We start from the raw sequence: 22,133 nt of genomic DNA, 5'->3' as shown, positions 1-22,133 counted from the left end.
ATGGAATGAAACAATGAATAACGAGTTGAAGTCATTGGCAGAAAATCAAATATGGAATTCGATTCCATACCCAGAAAAAAAATTGTACTTTGAAGTAAAAGGGTGTAAAGATTGAAAATAATGTTACAAATAAGAAGAAATTCGAAGCCGCTCGTTTAAGAATGTGCCCAGAAGTCTGGAAACGGAAACGTTTGCTTGTGTTGTACATTGGAACACAATTGGAACTGGGTTACATATAGCAATTTAAGAAAATTTAGAAATGCTTCACTTTAGTATTCATACCCTTATTATAATCGGCGAGCGAATGGCTAGATGAGTCCAATGGACTAGGCCAATCGAATGACATTTTAATTTATGATCGGCAAATGCTTTCATTCGCCAGATCCAAAATGTTGCTATCGCAGGGCATCAGAAAACCTACCAAAAATAATGGGGTTAACACATATGTACATTGTTTTTGTTTTTGCAAAAACAATTGAATTTTCCTATTTATTATTTAGCAATGTCGAGGTTGTTGCCCATTAAATTATTTAAGTGCTCGAATTGCTTTTAGTTAGTTTTATTCACGCTTAAATTAATATTAAAGAATCAATATTTTTATACCCTGCACTTCGTGAAGGTATATTAACTTTGGTATGGAGTTTGTAACTATTAATTAAAGAGATTAAATCAACGCAGAATTTTACGCTGAGAGAATATATCTATATGTCCATACTGCAGATGACTCCTTGAAGTAGTTACAAAGTCAAAAATTAATATACCCTTCACGAAGTGCAGAGTATAAAAATTATTGTATTGGCTTACACTCCATTTGACAAATCTAATAGATTAGAGCTGTCGCGAAAAGTTTAAAATTTTAGATTCGAATATTTCCTATACTCAGATGGAAAAAGGTATGTACACAATATGTGTACAGAAATTTCTTTAGATAAAAATGTTAATAGGTACACCTTATCGAGAAACAATTAACAGTCTTGTATCTCTTGCTGTATTTTGCGTTTGCTGTAAATTTTTTCAAGTTTTATCCCAGACAGACCTAATATGTGTACAATACATCATACATATGTGTTTAATACATATTAGGTCTGTTTGGGATAAAACTTGAAAAAACTTTAAAATGAAAAAAATTCTCATTTAAAAAAAATAAACTAGGCGGAAAAATTAAAAAAACTTTTAAAAACTTTATAAATATGCAAATTTCAAAGTATTTATCAAACATAAGCAAATATTTTTTGGTTATACCAAAAACCGAAAATTTTTATTGTGGATTATGAAAGTGTGACTCTAAGAAAAAACCATTTGAGAAGCCAATTTGGTTATTTTATTTTATTTTTAATTGAAAAGTTTTGAATAAAACGATATTGTTGATAAAAAAAATTTTCAAAAATTAAACCTTTTGACATAACCAAGAAAAATATATTATGTTTTGTTTTCGCTTCGACAGCTGTAAGATTTTAAAAGTTTTTAAAACACTAAATATGAGTATTACTTTACAAAACTTGAAAAAACGTAACAATGTTTAAAGATAAATGAGAATGTCATCATTTTTGTTCAAAAAGTATTATTCCAGAAGCTTTGCATGCAAAAACTTTATAAAATTTTTAAAAATTTTTAAAAACTTTCTTATACCAGACAGATTTATTATATGTATGTACATTGAAAAGCTTGGAGTAATTGTAATTTTAAGTTGATAAATTCTGCAGCTTTTCAGCTTTTTAACAAAATTACTTTTTGGTTATAGAAATATCTAAGGTATTTTGTGAGAGAAATTGTTCAGTTTATTTTTGGACAGATTATTAAAAACTCAAAATTTTAAAAAAGATTTTAATCCAATTGCGTTAACAAGGTTCCAATTTTTCTTTAAACTGCGATACTGTACCGCTTTCCCAAAATCTTTGAATGCATGCTTCACTCATTATATTTTATTTTGGTAGAATTATGCTTAAACAAGTTGAATTTCAGGAAACTTTACATTAAGAACTTGTTTGCGGTATGAACTTTTATATTTTTTGATAACTTAAAAACAAATAAAGCAAAAGCCTTATTCTTTTACAAATTTGTTCTTTTCTGTCGAGGACGGCTGCCATTGCAATTGGATCCTGCAAAGGGTTCGGTTACATGCTGTACAACTCAAAAAGATTATTTCAAGTATTTCAAAAACTAGTCGAGATATTAGTATAAAATTTTGTAAACGTGTGTTCAATTACTTTTTCATATACAAATTTAAATTAAAATGACCGCACCGATTCGGGTAATTGTAATATAACCATAAAAGCTGATGTTAGATATTTGAAAAATTAATAAGTTTCTCTTGAATGGCTTGACCGGGATGGGTTGACAGGTTCGTATAGTTGTCTTGCAATTCCAAATGTTAATTTTAAGTGTTTGAAAAAACAATAAAGATAGTTTCATGAAATTTGGCATTCAGAGTCAAATTATAATTACGCCTGAAGTTTTTATTTAAAAGCAAATTATATCTATAAATAAGTAGTTCAACTCTCCGTTTACATCACACTATACAATCACTATCTTATATTTGTATACAAAAAATTCCCTTAGCTAAAAGAGTTAAGCAGTATACCTTCTTTAAATTTAAATTTTTATACGCATAAGAATTTTTGGAAGAGGGAAGGAGTACATAATAGATGTGTACCAGTTTTTTTATAATGTAGTTTTAAAAACGGGAGTTGTTAATTTTTTCGTATATAAAGTATGCGAAAAAATGCTATGAATTTTAAAAGCGGGTGTTTCATTTCTGTAATTTATTCCACTACAAGGTGGCAGAAATGGTGTATCCATATTATAAAAGCGAAGCGATTTAAAGACAAAATTTAACTATTAAAATAAAAAAAAATTATAATTTACATATTGTATGTAAATATAATATTGTAAGACAAATAATATTAAAAAAAATTTGTAATTAGTAATTGTCATCACATTTATTGTAATATAAACAATGATTTTTTTATTTTCATTTCAATTTTGTCTTAAAAACTTAAAACAAGTATTTCTTATGAACATTTATTATGAATTTTTATTATAAATTGCTTAATTTCTATGCCTCGTCTACATTGCGGTTTGACGTGAAATCAGCTCAAAACTCAAGCTGCGTTTTTACTATGTTAACTTAAAAGCCCAAAAACGAGGTTTAGCTGTTAAATTTCAATACAATAATAAGATTGAAGCAGCTATATGAACGTGGTGCATACAATATCATATTGTGTATCTACCTTGAATAGGTATGTATCGTATAACAAAGTATGAAATTTTAAATTTATAACTATTACTTTCATACATTCGAATGTTTTTACCTAACTTTTATGAAATGAAAAATAAAATATGAAAAAAAAATTTTGTTATCAAAATAAAAATAAAATTTTTACGAGTATCGAACTTAATTTAATTTTATTTCAGTTCAATGTTTTTGATACACTCGTTTGTTTACAAATTTTGTTTCTTTCTTGCCTACACAACTCTTTCTAAATGAAAATGGAATATTTTGGAAGCAAAATGCAGACGAAAACTAACGGAATGGAACGAGTCGAACTACTTATTGATAGATATACTTTGTTTAAAAGTAGGTATGTAGTGAAGTTTTTTTTTTACATGTTTGGGGAAATGCGTCACTAGTTCGGGTACCAGACAATCAGTAATGTTAATTTTAAATATTTTATGTATGGAAAGCCTTTGCTTCAATATTTTCAAATCATATTTCAAAAACCTGAAACAGAAACAGCCATGACTGACCAAGAAAAAAACGGTGAAGTGCATCTAAAAACCGCACACGATGAGATTTAAAAAATTTGCTATTTTCAAATGATGTTTTTCCAATTCGTTACTTGATTTTTATATGCTCATACATACAAATATGTACATATAAATGCTTTGGTGAATCTTATGGTGTTCTTACAAATAATTAAAAAAAAATAAATTTAGTTGCAATATTTTATTTTTATACACAAAAAAATTTATTTTCTATAGAACTCTATAAATTACTTTTCATACTGGTTTATTAAATCCGAAATATGTAGTCTAAATTTTTTTTTTTAATTTTATAACACACAATACATGTATCATTATTTTTTTAATTTGTTTTACATATTTTCAATTCAACAAAGCTGATTTATTTTTTCTTACATATGTATGTAGATAATTATGTATGAAGTAATGAAACTTTTTTTGTTATTAATAATTTGCCTAATATATGTAGATAGATAATGCTAAGTTAAACTTTTATAAAATACATATGTATGTATGTATAACAAAATATATAAATATAACAAATAATATTTTTTATGTTGATTTTCATTTATTTTTTTTTGAAATATTTGGCATTTTATGCTTTGGTAAATATATTTTTTGAATGTAATAATTATCAATTAATGTTTCAAGTTGTCTGATTGCACACATATATAGGTATATTTCAAAATCTGCAAATTCTTGAATTTTCACCATTTGATTCGGGTTTTTACGATATCTTATAGGCCATACGTAGAATGTATATTTGTGATTTTACTATTCATACATTTCACAAAAATGATTGAATGCATTACTTGCTGCAGATGATTATGAAAAAGAATAAGAAAAAAAATTATAAAACAGTTTTTCATAAACTATTAGAAAAAAAATGTAGATAAAATTTGGTATTTGTTCAAAAATAAAGTCGCATATTTCACACTAACTTCTCATTATTTGAACTCTTTTGTACAAAGCGGAAGTTATCTCCTTACATGAACGCTAAACTTTGCTGCACAACGGCAACTTTTGTGACATTTTTAATTTCTCCGTAGCTTCAAAAATCTTCAATCTAACTTTCTGAATAATCAGTATTATAGTATTTTAAATTACGAAAAATCTTCAAGAACCAAATACATACATATTTTTATTAACTATTTAAAAAAACCTAATAACTTCCTCCGGTCTATTTAAAATATTAACTTAATAATCTTATTATTTTCATGAATCAGTATGCATTAATTATTCAGATTGAAAACATTTTAATGAAACTTAGAATATTTTCCTAAGAATTCGTGATTGTTGTATATTCTAGATTTTCTTCAAAAAAAATTTACGGACTGAAGTCGATGTTTCAAACTTTTTAGTTTCAATATGCCGCACGAACGAGTATTCAATATATGTATATAACACTGAGAAAAATTTGATCTAAATTCGATTTTTTTTTTAAACAGAACACACTTTATATCTAATTTTCACATAAATGTATTTTCTACACCTTTCTTTTTATTTTCAATATAAATCAACAGTTTCATAAATATACCGTTTTCAAAATAGTTATACTTTTGAGCCGCTTATGAAAATAAATTACCTAATTGGAATAAAAAAAATTTCTGAACGGGCTACAGTAACTGTTTATATATTTTGCAATTAAATTCAAATGAACCTTCCACTACCAATCTTTGTTTTTCTTTCCGTAAAAAACTGTCTCTTAACACAGTTGGGTAATTTTTTTAAAAGTATCTTTATCTTTTTATTAGTTATTAGATTTTTATCTTCCTTTTTTAGGGCAATTTTAACAATTTCAATATTTGCAACTGTTAACATTGCACTGCATTTAATGTATACAGATCTGATCAGTATTTTTCATTTTCCTTTCTTTATTTATCACTTTTGCTTTAGCACTATATTTAATCTTAGTCTATTTTTAATGTTTTGCTTTGATATTCTAATTTAGTCCACAAGTACTATTTAGTAGTTATATATAAACAATACTTATATGAGTGTATATTGTAGTATCACAAAACTTCTTATGAAAAAGTTGCTAGTTACATCACGAAGTAAATGTTTATTTGCTTGTCAGTTCCAATCTTAAACTGTTGACCTGAGCAGTTATGAATATAAAATATCGTAAAAACCATTACGTACATATGTGTGCATGAGATGTTTTTTTTTCAATTGATAACTGATTTAATTTGATTATTAGAACTAAGTTTTTTTCATTTTCAACTTTTCTAATGACTATACAAATTTTTGACTAAAGCTACGTTGTATATGTATATAAAGCTAATATTTTTATATGTTTATACGTTCATATATACATATATATACATAATATATATAATATAAATATATATACAGGGTGATTGTGCTTGGATTTTTTTAAAAATTTTTTTGGTAACACGTATAAAGTACAAAATAAATACAAAGTTATAATGCTTCTTTCAAGCCTGGTAATAGCCCTTTGAAACAATGTTTGTGTGAAGCTTCTTCTTGTTCAGAAGGAAAGTTACAAACAAAGAAACTTAAGCAAGTAGAAATTTGGTAAACATTTATTAAAGTTCCTGTATTTTGGAATCCGTTGAGATATGACGTCCAGTTCTGAATAAGGATTGTACTCATTTTTTATGCCTTAAATGATGGTATATGGCATGTCACTGATTACTTATTTAAATAAATGCTCATAACTTCGGAATCATGCGGCGTAGTGTAATCTTGTTGGTGGCTTGTTTTACAGCTGATTGATTTTTTTTTATTTTCGGTCTAACAATCAATTAGATTTGAGCTACAGTTTTCAAAATAAAGCTCGTCAAAATCAGCATTTTCTTTATTTTTGGGAATTTTGTAAAAACTTGAAATAAAATTAATAATCAAATAATATGTTCAAACCTCATACTAACCCTTTCAAAAACTGTTTATTTGAAGCTTCTATTTTTGAAAATAGCTTGGGCAAGTGCCTGCACTACGAAACGGTTGAGATCTGACACCTAGTTCTGAACAAAAATTAAAAAATTTTACTTATTTTTGATGCCCTAAATGACGGTATCACCCTGTATATGTATATATTTGTACATGTCTATAGATATATATATATAAACTGTATGTATATGCAGAATCTCTTATGCATATATACATACACGACATATATATATATGTATATCCATAGATCACATATTATCCATAGATCACATATTGAATATACATATGAATACAAACTATATTACGAAAAATACGAAAATACCATATTTTAAATTTATTAACATATATATATAACTCTTTTATGTATAAATATAAGGTTTGTCTGGTATAAAACTGGAAAACACTTTAAAAAGAGAAAACAATGACGTAATTATTCAGAACAAAAGAAAATTTAATTTCAAACTAAATAAACCACACGGAAAAGTTGAAAAAACTTTTAAAAACTTTTTAAATATTTTTAAATTTGAAAAACATCAAATTTCAAAATATTTATCTAACATAAACAAGCATTTTTTGGTTATACAAAAAAAATAAAATTTTGATTTTGGATTATAAAATTGTGAAAAGCATTTGTGAATCCATTTTTTTTATTTTATTTTTAATTAAAAAATTTTGAAAAAAAAAATTATTACCCAGCATTTACACATACAAGTTACTTGCAAGCAAGTTTGTATAATATTAATTGTCAATTAGTTTTTCGAAATGTCAAATTACTTGCTATTATGACGTAGGCGTTTAGCAAGTAAATTTTTGAAAATGTCTTTGAGAAGAAAACAACTAGCAATATATATAATTGTTTATAAATTTTAGAAACCATAAGTTTGCTAAGTTTAATTTTTTCAAAACAAAATTCAAAAATTTTAAATTAAAAAAAAAAAAAATCAAAACAACAAATTTTTTTTTGTGAATTTCTCAATATGTCAAATTACTTGCTCAAGTTACTGGCAGCAAAATTTTCTTGCAAGTTGAACTGCAAGTAAACAAGCAAGTAGAAATATTTCAATGTGTTAGTAAAATTTTTGTATGTATTGCAACTTTCTTGCAAGTAACTTGTACGTGTAAATGCTGGGTTATTAAAATTTTTTTTTTAAATAAAATCTCCTCACATAACCAAGAAAAAACAATGTTTTGACAGCTTTAAGATTTTGAAAGTTTTTAAAACACTAAATTTTACTTTACAAAACTTGAAAAAACTTTCAACATTGAGAAAATTAAAACGTCTTCATTTTCTCCATTTTCTATCATTTTTGTTCAAAAAGTATTATAGGGGAGGCTTTGCAACCAAAAATTTTTCCAAGTTTTATTAAAAAACTTTCTTATAGCAGACAGACCTATTGATTACATGCTAATTTTATTAACTATAATTAGTACCTTAATAACTAAAACGTTAAAAATAATTGAGCAGAGAACTCAATGTAACAAAATATTAAGTAACTTTTAATTAAAAAAAAGCACAAAAAAAATTTAAACAAAGAAAAAAATAGCCCTGATTAATTCTGATTATTTTATTTTTTCGTAGCTATGGAATATGTGCGTGATTAAAAATTTTATGTATGTAGTTAAAATAGTAAATAATGCATACTAATTTGTTATATGTAAATAACAAAATAATTAAAAACTGTGCAAGAAACAAGGAACCTCATATAATTTTTTTAAATATAAAAATATTCCTTATCTAATTAAAAATAATTAATAATTTAAATTAAATTAAAAAGATATTTAAACATTTTCATTCTCTTTATCGCCTATGGTTTCTTAAATAAACATACAATAAACTTTCTGTCTATTACATCCAATCAATTTTTTTTATACATAGTTTCTTTAGAAAAAGCGAAGCAAAACCTATATGTATATAATATAATATAATATAATATATTGATACATACATATATTGATACATAAGTCCTTGAAAGACGATATGGACTTTCAAAAATAAAAATATAAATATTTTTAAGATTATTACGTTTTAACAAATTTTAAGTTTTCATTTACATGAAATATAATATAAATTATATTTTATTTAAATTTCTCTGTAATAACATCAAAAAAAAAAAGGCTTTTGGTGAATATAAACCTGTGTATCACCCAAATCATTAGAAATAGGTATATATGTACTTTAATATGTTTTACTTACGGAATTGGGGTAATAAAAATACTATTTCAAATAAATAAAAAAATGGCATATAAATAAATAATGGTACTTTTCGAAAAAGAGCCATTATTTCACAAAAGAATATTTTTTTCCAAAAAAAAAAGAAAAACAATCGAAACCTGCGAATCCTTATATGTTCTATAGAATTTGAACTTTGTCCTTCATAGCCTTGGTTTAAGAAATATAGGTATCATCCTTAAAGGACAATTGGTCATTAAATTTTTAGCACTGGTATGCTCTTACATGGTTAGTGACAGAAGTTCAACAGTTTGTGGAAATTATTAAATACATGCTATTTATATAAACTCAAAAATTATTTTTTTAAATGGTATTTTAAGGTAATTCAAGGAGGATGTTTTAGTTTACAAGCCATTAGTTTCATTCAAATTTAATTTTTGCTTTCATTTTTATTTTCTGTTGCCATCATAATACCCATAGGCTTTTTCTTACTCTTAAATCCTTTTTTTAAAGAAACTATGTAAATATAAATAATTGTTGTACGTGAGTTGTCTAAAATGATTTAAGATGCAAAATAAAATACATAATTTTGCATCTTAAATCGTTTCAGAGTGCAGAAACTTCTAAACGTTAGAAAGGAAGATAATATTGTATACCTATTTATGGATGTATTTGTTGTTTTCTAACTTAAAAACATTACATTAGATTGATAATCTTTTTTTAAATCATTTTGGTTCCTACTATAAAAAGATTTATCCATAAAGGTAATCTAATATGATGTATGCATTTTTAAACTATCATAACTGTATGTATATATATAAGATATACATATGTATAAGATATATATATGTATATATATATATATATATATATATATATATATATATATATATATATATATATATATATAAGAGATTACTTAAAAAATTATAAAATGGGTTTTAAGTGTAAAAATTGATATAGTTATTTTTGGTCCCTATTCATAATATTTATATCTATATTTTTATCATAATTTTGTTTTTTTTTTTGGCTTGTGTGAAGTGAAGGAGCCTAATTTTAAAATATATATCGCAAGTATTCGAAACCTTGTTTACTTTATATTCCGAAATAATTTTTGTACATAGACTTTATAAAATTAACTACTTTTTAAATAATACTTTTTAAGAAATTTTTGGCAAATTACTTTATCTAAATAATGTTTTTTTAAGATACAGAAAAACTAATTTACATAACAAAGTTAAAATATGCGTTTTGTAGGTTAAAATTTAATTTTAAATCTAAAAACAATGAAAATATACATAAGTAAATTTTTTAGCGTATTTTGGAAGAAAAATTGTATTCTAACATATGCATCTGCTATAAAATTATTAATTTTCTTGCTACTATTTATTACGTTTTAAAGTAAGTCGTATACACTTTTGTTGAAGGTAAGATAAATAACCTTCCTTGTCTTGATTATTAAAATTTTGTAAATGTTAAAAAACTGGTAAGTTAATGTAGTTATTTATTTGGACAATTTATTCAATTTCTAAGCTTCACCTGCATACTTTGTTTCAATTTTTCCTGTAAAAGCAAAATTAATATGAAACTTTAATTTAGTGTCTTAGGTTCTTTTCACATCAAAGCTAGTAAATTTAACTTATTAACTAACTTCGGACTAACTCAACAGGAAAAATTTACATAATCTAATAAACAAAGAAATGTCATTTAAATGTACTTACACTCAAAAATTAATTTAAAAGTCATTGAACAACTATAATTACATATATTGTATATATGTATGCGTATACGAAAAGAGTACATTTCATGTCAATTCGTTTTAATTAAATCTTAATAACTCATAAAAGTACAAAATGACGTTATGCGAAATAAATATAAATTTGCTGAACAAATTTCTTATTCTCAACCTAGCAGAACATTAACGCAAATTATATATATACTATGTATGCAAATAACTTTGTGTATATAATAATATTTGAATTCAACCAAAAAGAAAACATAATTAATTTTATGCTTAAGAACTAATTCGATTTTGTTTCAACAAACATAGTTTGACCAGTTTTGATATCTACAACGTTTTTATAGTTGTCACTTTCTTTTTGCATGTTTTCACTTGATGCCGGTAACATCACATTATTTTGTATCTCAAAATTATCAATCTTAACATCAAGCGATCTGTATAACACCAAGTTATTGAAAATGTCTTCATAGTCTGCACATGCATTACTTAAATCTTTGTTCAAATTGATTTCTAAATTGTTATATGATGTAAAAAAGGCAACAATTTTATTATTATTATTGAGAAAACTAAAATGAACTTGTAAGTGACTTTTTAAACCAATTTCTTCATTGCAAGAATAATCGCAATGAGGACATGAATAGTTTAATTTAGTTTTGGAAACAATATAATGGTGCTGTAAATGATTTTTGTAAATTTCAGAATTATTTGTCTCAAAAGGACAGTGAGAACATTTTTCAATTTGCATCGAGATCGAATTATTGTCCAAAATAACTTGATGTATATTTGTGTTTAAATTGTTGCCACCTCTGTTTGCCAATGCACAAGTTTGCCCTAATAATACAGAATTTTCTTGAAGTTGACATTTTAAAAGTGATTCTTCATCGATGTGGGTGATTGGCGACTTTTTTATTTTTGGATAATTTTTTCTTTTCACTACCCATATATCCGTTACTTTTTCCAAAACGGGTTGACAATATTCTTTATCTTCTTTATATTTTTTCAGAAGAATTTCTAAAAGAAATTATATCAATTAATATATTAATAATGTTATATTCGAATTTACCAGTACGATCCTGATATCCTTGACGGTGAACTGAAAAGTGAGTTAGTAAAGAAAATTCTTGCTTTGCTTTGAATGAGCAAAAATTACATTTATAGTTTGATTCGTTTTTATTTAATATCATTTGATGGCTTTTAATATGTTCGTAAAAGTCTTGCTTTGACAAGTAACGTGCGGGGCAATCCTGGCAAAATGTTAAGTTTTGAACTACATCAGGAGTTTCACTGTTATGTTCATAGGATGAAATTAAATCAACAACACACTTTCCTTCTTCTTCATTGACCTTCATTTCTTCATGATTTTCATTTTCATGATCGCCGTTATCTATTTTTGAGTTAGATTGGTTTGATAAATTATTTTTATTTATACTGCTCGTATTTTGAACTTGTATAGGTAAAATATTTTCAGCGACATCTTGTGGATGATCATCATGTGTATGTTTTGCATGAAGAAAAAGCTTCTGTTTTTTATTAAATAATAATCCACAAACTTTACATTCGTATTGTTTTGCTTTGTGCAAAGAAATGTGATAATTCATTTGAGATTTACTTTCAGACACATACGGACATTGAGGACAAAATTGTTGTTTCGACTTACTTAAATTTCCATTTGAATTCGAAACTTGAGTTGATCGTGCTGGTTCGGGTTCTAGCACCTCATCATTTTTATTTACTTCATGTAATTTAGCATATGATGTGCTCGAAGTATTGTTGACGTCGGTGTTAATATTGCTTGTGTTTTCGATAATTTCTTGTTGACTTGATAATTCCTTAATTATTTTTATAGTTTGAGATGATTTTCTTCCCGATTGGTGATTTGAATAAGGGTCTAAAGTTCGATAAACTGGTGTAATTTTGTCACTTAAACGATCAATTGTCTCGATGCGAATATCTCCGTTGTGCTTCAAACGACAATGGCGCTGTTAAATTTTAAAAATATAATTGCAATTAAAAATATATTTTTTTTTCTTTAAACAACCCATTAATACAAAAAAATATTGGACAAATATTAGAGCACAACACTATATAATATTAGTATAGATCGAAACCAAATGAAATCGAGATGAGATAGTTCTTTATCCAAACTTTATATGAAATAAGCTTATTTTTATATAAAAATTAGTGTATAATATAAAACATTAAATTATTTTGGTCAGTTTAAAAATTTTTATACACAAATATTTTATTATTTAAAAAAATTACAAATTTATAAATAAAATATTAAAATTACATAATAAAGTTTTATAAAAACATAAATACTTTAAATACTTTACATGTATAATCAGACCTAATATTGTCATTCAAAAAATACACGCGATATGTGGGGTGAATTAATTTAACAATGTCATTAATTTCAAGAGTTTTCCTTCACAACATGATAACTACATTTTTGACGAAAAAAAAGTTACATATGAATGCATTATTACTTAAAATTTTAAGCGCTCACTGATGCAAAAAAAATAAATTTTTTCACTAGGTTAAAAAAACATTCTTGAAAAACATTATAACTATTCGATTGCTCTAAAACTTTTTCTGGCAAAAATAGATATCATTCACTTCTTGAGATCATTAAATTTTTTAAAGAGGCATTGAAATATAGATATGTCATGTTATACACTTTTTAAATGAGAATGTATTTTATTTCTTTACCGTTTCGTTTCATATCCATTTCTACTTTTCACATTTATGTACATATGTATGTTGTTACTCGGTTAGATATCATGGTTTGTCATGAATTCAAGAGCATTTATTCAATTTGATTTCAAAATTAATGGAACGTATTTTGAAATAATATATTAGTGCTATTGTTCACATATTTATCATTAATAGCAGAAGACAATATTATTAAAATTTTTAAAATTGTAAAATAAGTAAAGGACATTTGAAAATGTGAAAATTAATATACATACATATTTATTAGAAAACATTGTGTCATCTTCATAAAAACAAAATTCAAATAAGAAAAACGAATAGATAAAAATATAGGTACATATGTAAATAGATGACCATTTCTATTATATAAAATATCAAATTATTTCATTTAACTGCTTCTTTTAAATCAAAAAAAGATCAACAAAAATCAAGAAAACCGGTTAAGCCGATGTGCGCCTATATTTTCTGGTGAAAGCTCCAACGAAATAAATAAAATTCGTGGATCACTCTCAATTTTTTCTGATGAAAATGAAATAAATGAAAGTTGTACGTCACCATCTTTCCAGATGAAAACGAAAATTAAATAAATAAAATGAAATGTGAATCCCCCACACCATATCTCTCTCCAAATGAAACCAAAAATCCAATAAAAGAAGTTAACCATACATTAACCAAGAATAATAGTGCTGTAGAAAACCTTATGTTTTTAGATTTTAATATTTCAAATATTCAAACACAAAATACGAAAAATATAAGAAGAGATGCAAAAACTAATAGAAACCTGCGACTAACACATCTACATGGAATAATAAAGTAATACCAGAGAGATCAAGCAAAGCTCTAAGCGATTGTCGACATAAGTGTAAAAAAAAAATATTCGTTGGAATTCAGGAAAATCTTTTTAATATTGGAATAAAAATTCCTATTCACTACGTCAAGGATATATCAGTAAACTAATAACAGTTACTAGTAAAACCCCCAGATTTACATATTTAAAAAAATCCGCTGAAAAATTGATAAAATACTGTTCAATATTACGTGGAGTTCAACAAAAACAAAGGTGTAAATATATGTAAAAAATGCTTCCTTTGTGTCTTTGGAGAAAAACCAAGGATTTATTAATTATCTTTGTCAAAAAAAGCAAAACAAAACAGTAATGACAGATAGTAGAAAAAAAGCTAATTATGAAAAAGCCATGGATTCAATGAAAAAAAATATCTGATGTGACCAGCACATAACCGACCGAAATATGTATTGTCTAGTTAAGTGAAAGTGTTACAGAATATTATAAAAATATCTGTTAAATACTTCTTTCCAATTTTTACTTCTTTCCAAAGCTTATAGTTAACATGAAAAATGTTAACTAGAAAAATGTAAATTTGGCTCTTGGTAGAGTTTCGTTTTGTGCCACCCAAATTCAAAGAAATGCTCGTCAGTTAGTTTCGGTAACAGCGAAAATTCAAATATCAAATTTCAAGAAATTCCATCAATTCGTTCCGTAGATATGGTAGAAAATGTAAAATCGGCCCCCAGATCAGTTTTGGAGCCCCGATTTTTCCAAAAAATTTATTTCCAAAGATTCACTGCCAAAGATACCTTGAATTTAAATATTAAATTTCAATGAAATCGGTTGATTATTTCTCTTTATATATGCAAAAATGAATATTTGACCCGTAGTAAACGTTAAGTTGCTGACACCTGATTTCTTCCAAAAGTTAGGAGGTTTCGCGGACAGAAGAGCGGAGTTTACATATGCCATTTCAAGTAAATCTGTTGAATATTTTCAAAATGATCAAAAATGTAAAAGAGGCCCGTTTATAAGTCAAGTTCCCGAGGCCTGAAATAAACTTACATATTAAATTTCATCAAAATCGGCTCATTCAAACTTGAGATACACGCGTGCACACACAGCCCGACAGACCGACAGGTTGCTAAAAATAGTTTTTTTATACTTCCTCACCATGAAGAAATGCGTTCCCATCAATGGTTGCAAAATTTGTTGCCATCACATACACAATGCGATCGGTAAAAAACACATATTTTCATTTTTGGTTTCATTCGCTTGTCACACAGAATTTTCATTTGTTAGATTTGACAGTTAATTTGCTCTAAAATTCAGGTGAATTGGCTAATCATAATACCAAAAATTCATGTTTGCCAAAAATTTCATTCGTTTCGCCGATCATAATAAGGGCCTACACGTAATTTCAATTACATATTGGAAGTCATTTATATGGTGTATATTTCTTTGGTATATTGTATTCCAATATACCAAAATATATTGGAAGTTTTGTTCTTTTTAATCAAAGTACATCTATTAATAAGTACATACATCACACTAATGAATAACTCACCAATCTTTGTATACAAAAAATTCCCAAAAAAAAAAAGCGAAGCGGAAAAAAAGTGTTTAAAAAAAATTATTATAATTTATATAATTTAATTTTGAGAAGACGTATAATATTAAAAAAAAATTTAAATAGTTGTGAAAAAATATTTTTTTTATAAAAAAGGGTAATCATTATTTGAAGTGTTTGGGATGAAAAAAAGCCGACACGAAAATTTCATTCATTGCCAAAAGATGTTTAGAGGTAAATATGTACTTTTGAAAATATTTTATTTTTTTCACAACTATTGTTAAAATATTTAAGCATGTAATTAATAATTATCAATAAATAAATAAATTATCTTTAAATTTTTTTATTTTTATTTCAATATTAATAAATTTAACACATATTTCATATGAATCGGTAATAAAACCTTTTTTTTTCTTTATAAATTACTTTATTTCTATGTATCAGTTAGTGATACTGTGTATCTACCTTTTGCTTTCATACATTCGAATTTTTTACCTAACTTTAGTAAAATGAAAAATAAATTTTGTTATTATCAAAATAAAAATAACAAAATTTTTACCTAACTTAATTTAATTTTATTTCAGTTCAATGTTTTTGATACACCCGTTTGTTTACAATATTCTGTTTCTTTCTTGCCTGCACAACTCTTATTACTATCTATTTCTAAATAAAAATGGAAAAATTTGGAAGCAAAATGCAAACGAAAACTAACGTAATGCAACGTGTCGAACTATTTATTATAGATATACTTCGTTTTTAATTTATATAAAACACATTAAAAAATAACTACTAAATTCAGAAGTTTGGGCTGATAAGGTCTGAGTGTGCCGCCAAAACATGTAATAACTTGAAAGTATAAATATTTGGTTATAAAAACCCAAAACCTCATAGATTATTTATGTAGAATAAAAGTTTTTCAAATTATTTTCTCTATTTCCTAGAACCTCCTAAACAAAAAATCAGAACAAAAACTTAAACTCTTTTTCAATAGTTTTGCTCTTCTTGATTTGTATGATAGGATGCGAAAACACAAAAACAAAAAATATAAGAAGTAAGAATAACAAGTAAAAACGTTTCAGTCGGTATAAACCGATTAAATTATACCCTGCACCTTTCGTTGTTGTATAGCAATTACTCAAACCTGTGAAACCAAAATTTCAACCAAAAGACAAAAGACGAATTTAGAGCAATTCAACCAAAACTTCACAAATATATCTGACCTATAACTCGACACACAACTGCCAAGGTTCATGAATCTGACTTTATTATTTTTCCAAATATTTAAAATAAGCTTTTGGAGTTGTATGGCAAGTACCCGAACCTGTATCCCATTATAATTTTTAGAGCATGTGTAGAATATTGGACACATGTATACAAAATTTTATACTTATAGCTTTATTAGTTTTTGAAATAATAGGGCTCGTCCAAGGCACAAAAGAAAAAACTTACGAAAGTTTGGTGTCGATTGCATTATTCGTTTTTGAGTTATCGTGCGATCGGATGGACGGACGGACGGACAAGATATATATATATATGTCCATACCGCAGATGACTCCTTCAAGTAGTTACAAACACCATACCAAAGTTAATATGCACTTCGTGAAGGGTAAAAAAAAAAAGAGACATTAACTAATGCATATTACTAACTAATGCCATATACAATATCTATGTAAGGAATTACAATATCAACGTATTAGAAATACTTAAGGAAGGAGCATCTTGAAAAAACAATGAAGCTAAATTTTTCTTGTTGTCTCTTTCTTTGCTCCGAGCATTGTCAAAGTCGTAACAGGAGCGTTTTTATTCTATTTTCTTATCTGGGCTTTACTGTAAAATTTGTAATTTGTAAGAAGAATGAGTCAAAATCTTTTTCAAAGTAAAAACTAAAAAATATTTTAAAAATATTTTTTCATTTTACATATCTGTGAAAAAAAAACCAAATTTAAACAAAACTCATTAATTTTTCCTTCGAATAAATTAATTTTATAAATTGGATTTATTTAATTGTACATTTGTTATTGATCTCATTTATAGAATGCGGTCGGTAACCAATGTTTTCTTTGGAAAATTAAAAACTTAGTAAAATTACAAATTATGAATTGATCAAAAAACTTTTTAATAAATATTTCTTTTAATTATTGAAATGAATAATATTCACAGTGTCAAAAAACTTTTTGTTTTTGAAAATTGGAGCAACAATTTAGAACTATACACCTCTTTTCTTTTTCATTTAATTTTTTTCTTTTTCTCACTTGTAATTTTTTTTATAAGTTTTTATAAATAATATTCTTTTTTTAACACTTATTATTAAATATTTTGATTTTTATTTAGAAACTGTACATAATAAAATAGAAAAAATAACGAAATGTTCTTTGTTTACTATTTATACCATCGCGGCGTACTTTTCTGAGAAAGTTTTTTTTTACGTTTTTTTAGGGCTTGTAAGCGAGATAGAAATAAAGATGTTAATTCCTTTAGTATTTCTAAATTGATGTACAATATAAAAAATGGCATGATTACGCATATTATAGTAATTAATTAATATTAAATAATAATTAAAAAAATTTGATTACGCTTAAATAACAATAAAAAATTTGCTACAATAAACAAACGCACAACTCTTGAAAAGAGTTAAAGAACTTGAATTTTTTGTCCTGATTTTTTTGTTTAGGGGGCCCTAGGAAATAGAAAAAAAATTTTTTTTCATTTTTGTTCTGAGTGAATAATCTATGAGTCACATAATTTTTGTAAAAACACAGACAGAAATTTAAAGCAAAAAAATGTACATGCATATTTTATAACAATGAATTCAAAAGCCATTATCCATATACTATCAAGCAAATTGTTGATAAAACTACATTTATTACTGAGTGTTCGCTGATTTTGTTTTTGTTTAAAAATGTAATGTTTAACGGGCATAAAAAGTTACAAAATCTAAAAATAAGGATAGTACTTCGTGTTAGTCGTTATGTATTTTTATCAACATTATTTTAGAACGCTGTCATAATATGAAAGTATACTGGTCAAAGTACTAGTTATCTTCTTTAATTTAATGTACTGCATTATATTGATATGTTGCGTTTTGACACAATATTTTTCCGAATTATCTATGAAGCAGATTGATGTGTTCCGATGACAGCTTAAGAAGCATCTGTTACTTCCAAATTTCAACTTTGAAAATTTTTTGATCCAAATTGCAAATGTTTAGTAAACGCAATTTTTTTAAAGCAAGATTAAAGCAAATCGTGCATCTAAAAATTTGAATATACTTTACTTTAACTTCCAAAACATTAGTATCCTATAAAAAATTTATATTAACCTTAGTATCCTATGAAAATATTTTTACGAATTCCAGAATTTATATGTACATATGTATTTAATTTTAAAAAAATTTGCAAATGACGTTTTAATTGAAAATAGTGATCCAAAATATGAAAATAAGTTTTGTCTTTTTTCCACAATGTATTGTTTAGGTAAAATAAATTTATATTAAAGCGGTATATAAACTGTAATAAATCATTGTTTTAAGACAATTTGGATGTCACACTATTTACTTATACGTATTTAATTCCAGACTTAATTTTTTTAGTTAAAAAAAAAATACAGTTACGTATATATTGCAATTTTTACATGAAAATGTTTTTAAAAAAAGTAAAAAATCACATATTCTACTTTTATATAATTCAAACATTCTCAATATGGGAAAGCAATAGAAAATAGGAAATTGATGTTCTAACATACAATAAGTGTCGTATGTAAGATGTAAATGTCCATGAAAATGAAATTCTCGAAAATGTTCTGTGATTTTCTTTTTTAAGAACTGAAACCGAATAGTATTCACTTTTTACCGACCGTATTGTGTAAACAATAGGTAGGTCATGTGATGGCAACAAATTTTGCATATCGAGTTTTCGGTGGGAATGCACTTCTCCCTAGTAGGGAAGTGTAAGTAAACTATTTTTAGCAACCTGTCGGTCTGTGTGCGCACCCGTGTATCTCAAGATTTTGATGAAATTTTATATGTAACTTTATTTCCACCATGGCACGGATTGATCAACTTTTGGTATATCTCAGGCCTCGCGAACTGCACTTTTTAGCGGGCCTGTTTTACATTTTTCAACATTTTGAAGAAAATATTCAATCGATTTACTTGAAATTTTATATATAAGCTCAGCTCGACCGTCCGCGAAAGTTCCTATGTTTTGGAAGAAATCAGGCATCGGCAACTAGACGTTTACTACGAGCCAAATATACATTTTTGTGTATATAAAGAGAACAAATCAACTGATTTAATTGAAATTTAATATATGAATTCCTCATATTAAAGCAATGAATATATAAATTTTTTGGAAAGATCAGGGGTCGAAAACTGATTTGCGGGCCGATTTTACATTTTTCACCATATCTACGGAACGAATTGATGGAATTTCTTGAAATTTGATATTTCTAAGAGCCATTCTACTAAGAGCCAAATTTACATTTTTCTAGGTATGTTAATTATAAGCTTACTAGTGTCCTAAAAATTGGAAAGAAGTATTTAACAGACATTTTTATAATATTCTGTAACACTTTCATTTAACTAGACAATCCACAATGTGGTCGGTTATGTGCTGACCACATCAGATTTTTTTTTATGTCATTCACAAATTGAAGTTTAACGAGTTTCTTTAAATTTTTAAAAGAAAAGATTTCTCAAAACTAAAAAATTAAAAAAAAAAAACTTAAATAAACATTTCCATCAGCTTAAAACCATCGAAACTTAAAATATTAACCTAGATAGAATCAGGAAGATCTAACACATTTGCCTTTTCACGCAAAATTTTCCTTCTTAATTTTAATTTTCTTATTCGTATCGCATACAATGAGGAGAGTTATGTTATGGCACCAAATTTTGCATATCGAGTTTTTTGTGGAAATGCGCTTCTTAATGGTAGGAAATGTAAACAAACTATTTTTAGCAAGATTTCGGTCTGTCGGTCTGTGCATGCACGCGCGTGTGTCAACATCGGCTGAACCGATTTTGATGAAATTTTTTACGAGAGTGCATTTTGATTATGTCATTGATTAACTTTTGGCATATAGCGGAAACTGGAGCTTTTTCCGAGCCGATTTAAATGTTTGCGCATCATATGCAGAGAAATCAATTTTCTTTTGGAAATTAATATTTAAATTCATAATGTCAAAACAATGAACCTAATAAAAATTTTTTTGAAATATCAGGGCTCAGAAACTAGGGCCCGATTTTTAATTTTCTTAGCATGTCTTAAAACTCATTGAGGCAATTTGTTGATATTTAATATTTGAGTTCTATTTGCTGCTGTAACATGCAAACTTTCCAGAGAATTCCAATGGCACAAAGCGAAACTCTTCTAAGAGACAAATTTATATTTTTCTAGGTATGTTAACAAAAACATCCTTAAAATTGGAAAAAAAAGTTTAAAAGGTATTTTTATAATCTTCTGTAACACTTTCGCTGAATTAGCTTGGTTATGAGCTTACCATATCTTTTTCATTTTTCGCCCGTCAATTTTTTTTATTAAATAATAACAAAACAGGATCAATTTTTATATTTTTATTAATGACATATAGTAGGCAATAATATAATTTAATTAAAGGCATATATTGCATTTTTTTGGAGTATAATGTAGTTTTCAAGCTCTCAAAAGGTAACGAAAACGATTTTTTATTATCCCAATTGTTCTCTCCACAATATTTCTAGCTTCTATACCGTTTTTATTAAACGTTTCCTATAGGTAAACTCTAAACAAAAAATTATGAGGTTATGTAAATGTAATTTTTTGATTTGAACGGTAGCAACATTTTGGATCTCGCAAATTAAAGCATTCGCCGATCATAATATAAAATATCATTCGATTCGCCTAGTCTATTCGACTCGCCAAGTCATTCGCTTCGCCGATCATAATAAGAGTACAAAAGTTCATTTACTGTAATAAAGATAAAATTTTTGCAAATTTATTGCATTTATTATATTTTAAAAATTCGGAAATCGTAGAACTTTGTAGTTTTATGAAAATTTTTCTGATAATATGAAATATTTTCATAAAGTTGAAGACAAATAGAGCTTCCATAAATCAATTTCCAGCAAAAAATTGCATATGGGGAAGGAGGGGGGGTTTTCGAGCTACAGCCTGTTGAAAAAAATTATATCAGACTTTCCTATCACGATATCAATTCAGCCCTATCAGGGTAATGATTTATGGTAAATTAGAAAATTCCGTTCAGCCCTATGAAGGTAATTATTCATGATAGAATATGAACGGAAGTCATGATAGGCTGTCAGTCTTATCAGTTTTTTAGGCATCGGTATAATTGAGTTATTCGTAATAATATTTTGCATTAAAGAACCAAGTGCAAGTAATCATATAATTAGTTAGCCTTGAAAAGTTTAGAGCATAACGACGAAATTTTATAAGATGAGGGTTTCTGTGTGTAAATGATACTAACTAGACGTTTACTACGAGCCAAATATACATTTTTG

General features: G+C 26.2%; 1 protein-coding gene across 3 annotated transcripts in view; it reads right to left on the bottom strand.

Annotated features, from left to right (window-relative positions):
* Window positions 1-3,050: 3,050 nt before the first annotated feature.
* Window positions 3,051-22,133, bottom strand: part of LOC129612312 (putative uncharacterized protein DDB_G0282133) — a 123,046-nt gene continuing 103,963 nt past the window's right edge. For 2 of the 3 annotated variants that reach the window (XM_055525854.1, XM_055525856.1), the window contains exons 5-6: window positions 11,629-12,544; window positions 3,051-11,576 (exon numbers count right to left, since the gene is read on the bottom strand). In XM_055525854.1, coding sequence (XP_055381829.1) covers window positions 10,846-11,576; window positions 11,629-12,544 — 1,647 coding nt within the window. In that variant the 3' untranslated portion in view covers window positions 3,051-10,845. The remainder of the gene's footprint in view (window positions 11,577-11,628; window positions 12,545-22,133) is intronic. The other variant, XM_055525855.1, reaches the window with a different exon arrangement.

Source organism: Condylostylus longicornis, unplaced genomic scaffold, assembly GCF_029603195.1.
Source record: "Condylostylus longicornis isolate FDR11 unplaced genomic scaffold, ASM2960319v2 ptg000065l, whole genome shotgun sequence".
Lineage (NCBI taxonomy): Eukaryota > Metazoa > Arthropoda > Insecta > Diptera > Dolichopodidae > Condylostylus > Condylostylus longicornis.
The sequence above is the reverse complement of the archived record's forward strand: the minus strand, read 5'-3'. Positions and strand labels throughout refer to the sequence as shown.